We start from the raw sequence: 6,787 nt of genomic DNA on the forward strand, positions 1-6,787 counted from the left end.
TTTCCTTAATGTAGTTGCGCTTTTAGATTTGTAGTTGCAGTTTGCACTTCAGGGCCACCGTAGAATCAGGAAATTCTCTATAAACCAAACTGAAAGATTGTTGTTCTCTACTTAAAAAAAAACACTTTTGATTTAAAAATGGAAAAAAAAATTCAAATTTTTTAAAATATTGTTTTTATTTATTTTATTTAATGTATAACACGGATGCTTAAACACCTCATTTTATTTCAGCGTTAACTTGTGTTTAAAGTAGCAGATTGAAATTCAAAATGTCTCCGGACCTTTTCTGGTTGATGATTTTCTATATTCGGACCCGTTGATTTTTAATTGGTTTTCCCTGATTTAGGCATACACCCAAAATTTTAAAAATCCACAGAAAGTTCAGCGTATTTCAGCGTTTAAGGAGATTCTGGGACGTCAGGAATCCGCTGGATAAATCATCAAGGTGTGGCAGCGGCTTCAGCCATGACAAGCTGTGACATTCTAGGCCGATGGAGGCCCGTTCTGGAACAAGTTATTGGCTTTGGTCCCATCCGTCTTAATGTTTGCTCCACTTCTACCTTTGCTGCCATGTTCCTGATCTCGGTGAGCCTCCTGGTGCGCTCCAGCGAGGCGGACGCCACCACGTGAAGCCACAAACCAATTAAGGCCCGTGGCAGCGGCTTATGATCAGGCTCATCTTGTGTGTGGGGGATATTTCTGTTAATTGGATCAGGCTGCTTAGAGGAGCTTAGCATGACGTACAGCAACTTTGAGTTTAATCATGAGCTTTCTCAGCAATCCTCCACGTCTCTGGAGAACGCCGCATCAGGATTAGCCTCACCTGTGTGTTCAGAAAGAGGGAAAAACAGCCTAATTTAGGTGCGGTTGGGTTTTATTAAAGGTTTTTTTTTTCGGCACCATGGATCAGGGGATGATTTTGAAGAAATAAGACTCCTCTACCGCTGTGGGGTCGGTCCCGATCATCCTGGCTCTACTGCTTTGCTTGGCGATGGATTTTCCATTGAGCTGATTCATACCTTCTGACAAATATCCTGAGGAAATCCTGATACCAGCCAACAAGAGGTCCAGTTCTGAGGAACGTTTCTCCAAACATTAAAGCTTCTGCCGTTTGACACCTTTCTTCAGAGGCGAGGACACCAACGCTTTGAACAATGGCTTTGATGGTGGTCAAGTTTGACTTGAAAAAACGAGTGAAGCTGGCTCAGACGGTCTGGTTCATGTACTGGTTCGCTGTACTGGCTGGTATTCTGGTGCTCAGCCTGGGCCTGTTCTTCAAGATCGAGCTGCGGAAGCGGTCGGAGCTCATGGACAACAACGAGAGCCACTTCTTGCCCAACCTGCTCATCACCATGGGGCTCATAGCCTGCGGGATCAACGCCTTTGGAGGCAAGGTCTGCTACGACTCCCTGGACCCGCTGAAGTTTGCAAAGTGGAAGCCGGTGTTGAAGAGCTTTTTGGTTTTCTGTTTGGGATTCAACGCCCTGCTTGTCGTCACCTCGCTGCTCTGCTTTGTGATGAGGATCCCGCTGCAGTTCACCCTGGCTGAGGGTCTGAAGAACGGCATGAAATACTACAAGGACACGGACACGCCGGGCCGCTGCTACATGAAGAGGACCCTGGACCTCATGCAGATGGAGTTCCGCTGCTGCGGGAACGATAACTACAGGGACTGGTTTGAGATCCAGTGGGTCAGCAACCGCTACCTGGATTTCAGCTCCAAGGAAGTCAAAGAGTGAGTGACAATCCTGCCATCTGTATGGAGAGCCGTTTGTAAATTTAATCAGTCAAACATTAAGAGCTATATTTATGGTTATTTAGCGTCTTTTAGGAGAAAAATAAGGGAGTTCCTTTTTTTAACTCTGTCATTCACTATTTAGATTGTCAGTTAAAATATTTCTCAGCATTCTAAATATTTATTTAACAAACTAAATACTTAGTTTGTTAAATAAATATTCATTAATAATTGAACTTTATTGATTTCACATTAGAAATATTTACCTCTGATTTTAACCCATCCTCTTCGGGAGCAGTGGGCTGCCATTGTGCGTCACCTGGGAGCAGTGTGTGGTTAAGGGTCTTGCTCAGGGACCTAGAATGGTGGCAGTGGGAATTGAACCGGGCATTGCAACCCAACCCACTAGGAGATAAATATTTAGTTTGCAAATTAAATATTTAGCCAGCACCAATCTAGCTAATGCTTTATCTGGCTTGGTGCTAGCTAAATATTTAATTTGCAAATCAAATATTTAATGTTAAATAGATATTTAGTTTGGAGCTAAATATGTATTTAAAAAACAAAAATAAAAAAAACTAAATATTTAACAAACTAAGTATTTAGTTTAGCTTGCTTACAATTCTTTTAAGTGACAATCTAAATATTCATTTTGGGTCTTTGATTTTTATAAATGAATGAATGACACAGCGAAAAAATTAATTGGTAAAAGTAACCCTTTAATTTTTTTCTTAAAACTAAATAAGCATAAATAATCCTCCTAATATTTGACTGCTTAACTTTACCAACGGCTCCTATGCACTGGAAAAAATCGAAATCTAAATTAGTCATCTTTTCTTAAAATAAGTGTATTTGATCTTGGATTGAGGAGGTAAAAGAGACATTTTGCCAAAGGAACAAGACAATTTACATTTAAAATAAGAAAACACAATTTAATTGTCTTCTTTCAAGTGTATTTTATCTAATTATCTTATTTTAAGAGTAAAAATACTAATTCCATTGGCAAACTATCTCATTTACCTGCTCAAATTAAAGGTAAATACACTTAATTTAAGAAAATTTCACTTATTTGTACATCGTTTTTCCAGTGTGGTAATGATTTACCAGGAAATTAGCTCCCTGTTAGCCTCAGTGCTCAAAGTCAAGTTTTGTTATTGTTGGATTTTGGCTTAAGTTAAATCAGATCAGGTGTATTTTCCACCTTCCACCAATCAGAGTAAAACACCGGGTGTTTTTAGCGGCTGGATGTTTGATTTATTGCTGGAAGATTTAAAAAAATATGCTTTTTAAGATGATTCTGCTGTAATTTATCGCATGTTTTTACAATCCAGGTATTTTGTTTACGTTTGTTTATACAAATGAAAAGTGGAGAGTTTTGAAACTTGGGACATAATTAGTGTTTAATTTACAGGATTACGTGTCCTTCAAGAATCAGTGTCCTTTCTAATCTGCAAAAACCCGACAGCTGTTCAAGAATAGCTCTGCTCATCAGCAGCAGGCAGGAAGAAGAGCATCATAACAAGAAAACTAAACATATCCTGCTTTTTTTAACGTCACCTTCTTCACTATAGATTGTTTTAACGGTAAAAGTAAATTTCTTTAATCTGAGGAGTGCGATCTGGGGCACGTTTGTTTGCGTGCAGCGAGAACGTGGAGGTTTCTGGAAATAATTAATGCTTCGTGATCCAATCACACTCGGCTTTCCATTGACCTGCTAGCATCAGTCACAGCTCAGATCAGCCTCTGATCTCTGACCCAGATCTGCTCACACGTTTAATCGACTGCTTTGCAGACGCTTAGAATCCGCATACATGCTCTCTGGAAAAAGTTCAAGACTTTCTATGCAGAATTTGGTTTCAAAATAGAAGAAAATGTACAAATCAGAATGAAAAATGTCATTTTAATGGCTCTGCTAAAGTATAGTTTTTGTTTTATGCTTCCATTTTTCTCTCCAAACCAGGAAAGATTGTTTTTGCTGCAGCGTCAATGTTATTTTGGCCCTTTACCATTTAATCCTGCTGTAGTTTTGGTCCAAAGGTCAGGCTCCTGATGTATCATCAGTTCCTCCTTTACTCATTTCATTACAATTTTAACCGTATTGTTTGAGATTTCCATTTCCAGAATGTCAGCCATGTTTTTCAGTTTATCTCTAATTTTACTTCTTTTACTTCATTTGTTTTTTCATTCCTGCATTTTTTGGGGTGAGAAAAAGTGCTCTCTATCTGCACTGCAAAAACGATCTAGAAATAAGTAAAAATTCCTCAAATTAAGTGTATTCACCCTTAATTTGAGTAGGTAAATTATATTGTTTGCCAATGGAATGAGTAATTTTACTCCTGAAATAAGATAACTAGATAAAATGCACTTGAAATAAGAAACTCAAAATGATTTAAAAACAAACATTAGGCCGTTGTCATGGTTACGACACAGAAAAGAATGAAGAAATTAACCCAAGATAGTTTATGCCATTCCAGTAAATTAGTTGGAAGTTGGTCATTTTTTCTTTTCCTCTTCTTCACTTTGCCTTTTTATTTTATTATTTCATGTCAATTTTTTTAGATGTAGGTTGTCACACTGCAAACAATGGCTTAAATAAGGAGTTTCTGCCCTTAAAATTAGAAAATGAACCTTAAATAAGACTATTAAGTACTAAAATAGGTTTTCTTTTTCTTATTTCAAGAATAAATTGCCTCATATAAAAGGTCATTTGTTTTTACCTTCACAAATCAAAGGAAAATACACTTATTTTAAAAAACGGGCACAAAAAATCTTAAATAAATGTATTTGACTTTATTAGAGCAGGTAAATAAAATGATCCATGAATGGAAGCAGGATTTCTGTCCTTAAGATAAGAAACTGAGATGCACATAAAGGATCGCACCGATTTTTATCTTATTTTAAATGCAAACAATCTTACGTCATTAATAAATTATTTTACTTCCTTGATTGAATCGAGGGAAAATATGCTTATTTAAAGAAAGATTGTCTTACACTGCAAAAACGATCTAGAAATAAGTAAAAATGTCTTAAATAAAGTGTATTTACCCTTAATTTGAGTTTATTAAATAAGATGATTTGCCAATGAAATTAGTATCTTTACATTTAAAATAAGATAATTAGATAATATGAACTTGAAATAAGACAATAAAATAGTTTTTTCTTATTTTAAATGTAAATTGTCTTGTTCCATTGGCAAAGTGTCTCACTTTCGTGATCAATTCGAGAAAAAATTCACTTATTTTAAGAAAAAATTACTTGACTTAGATTTCCGTTTTTTTGCAGTGCGGAAAATACGGAAGAGGATTAGGGCCAATGAAAAAGTTAAAAAAAAGTTCAATTTTTTTTAAATATTATGTCAGTTTAATATAGGAAATAAACTCAGAATTCTAAATTTAATCTCTGAATTCTGAGAGCTAACAAACATGTTAGCATCAAGCCGTAGCCATGTCTGTTTTAGAGACTAGCTCTCTTGTTTTAATCACCTTCTGCTCTTCCATTAATCAAATAGCATCAGCAGGGAACTTCAGGGACGGAAAAAGTTGCCCAATTCCGTCATTTTCCATCTACATTGAGAATTTTTTTTAGATTAAAGTCAGGATTCTGACTTTTTTCCATATTAAACTAAAATATAATTTAAAAATCAGTTAACTTTTTTATTTTTTCAGTGGTGATGACGTCTTGCTAATGTCTTACATAAACCCACAGGATGGCGGCGCTGCTTCTACGCTGATGTTTCCGAGCCTCTCTGTTTACCCAGAGTTCACTGCTGGAAAATCTGGGGGTTCGATGCAACATGTCAGCAGCAGCATCAGCTCATCTGGAGGAATTAAGGTTCCATCTGGAGTCTCAGTCTGTTGCTTCTCAGAAGATTTCAGCAACTGACATCAGAACTAAAATCCATAAAAGAGACCGAGAGGAAGTCTTTAGTAAAATTTATTTGGGTTATTCTAGAGATTTAAGCAGATATTTTAAAATATCAAAATGTAGTTCACGTCGCCGCTTTTAGGGAGATACGACTTTTTCACTTCTGACACGATAGTGATGGATACCAATATTGACCCGATATGATATATCAGTACTAATCATACAAACTCTCATTGATCTAAATACTTTTATTGCTCATTTTTTAGTGTAAGTTTTTGGAAAAGATTTTATCGACGACGATATTAAAACAAAGAACAATAATCAATAACTGATCCATTTATTTTTAATCAATGGATTCCAGTAACTTTAAAGGAGAAGTCAGGTCAGCAAAGAATAACAAATGGAACTTTATCTTTACCTAAAACTAATACGCGATTTAATGAATTTAGCTTAAATAGGTAAAAATAATCAAAATGATTTTTGTTGCGATCTTGGAGCGGCCATTTTTGCCCAAATATAGTAACTGACATATGTAGTCTTTGACAAACATGGATGCCTCCAGTAAAGCACATTCAAATAAAATTATTCTTATGGAATCATTTATCATTTATTGAACAGGATGGAATAATTTCATAATTAAAGAACTTTCAGAAGTTTGAATTCTGAATATGAGCGACTTTTCCTTTAAACAGAAGCAAAGAATAGAACAGAATAGAAAAGAAAATCTCTTTATTGTCCCAAAATGAGGAAATTTTGGTTAAAGCAGGAAAAGATTATAGAAAAAATTGGTCACACAAATGTGGATTTTCAAAATAAAAGGGTATAAAAAAAACAGAAAAAGTGACAGAGTTAAGAAAATAAGAAAATAAAATACTGTACTGTACGTTGTCTTAACAATATAAATTCTCTCTACCTGAAAAAAAATAATCAATAAACAGCTGTGGACATTTTTACAGTAATTAATATGTGAAAATAGCAGCAATAGCAGAGATGAAACAGCAACGGCAGCATGTTATAAAAGTGAACAAGACGGCAAAAGTCAGCATCTCTATCAGAATTTAGATGCAGACAAATATATTTTATTCGATGTTCATTTTATTGCACAAATTTCCTAGCCTCGTGAGACCATCCTGATCTCGCGAGCTTTCAAGGTTTCACTCGCAGATCAGTCTGGAGACTCTCCGTTAA

The 6,787-nt window shown here is 35.7% G+C and overlaps 1 protein-coding gene across 1 annotated transcript in view; it reads left to right on the forward strand.

Annotated features, from left to right (window-relative positions):
* Positions 1–1,154: 1,154 nt before the first annotated feature.
* The window catches only part of LOC107090924 (peripherin-2-like), a 20,180-nt gene continuing 14,547 nt past the window's right edge, over positions 1,155–6,787 (forward strand). The window contains exon 1 of the mRNA XM_015384564.1: positions 1,155–1,735. Within this exon, the coding sequence (XP_015240050.1) occupies positions 1,155–1,735 (581 nt within the window). The remainder of the gene's footprint in view (positions 1,736–6,787) is intronic.

Source organism: Cyprinodon variegatus, unplaced genomic scaffold (assembly GCF_000732505.1).
Source record: "Cyprinodon variegatus isolate N-32 unplaced genomic scaffold, C_variegatus-1.0 Scaffold316, whole genome shotgun sequence".
Taxonomy (NCBI): domain Eukaryota; kingdom Metazoa; phylum Chordata; class Actinopteri; order Cyprinodontiformes; family Cyprinodontidae; genus Cyprinodon; species Cyprinodon variegatus.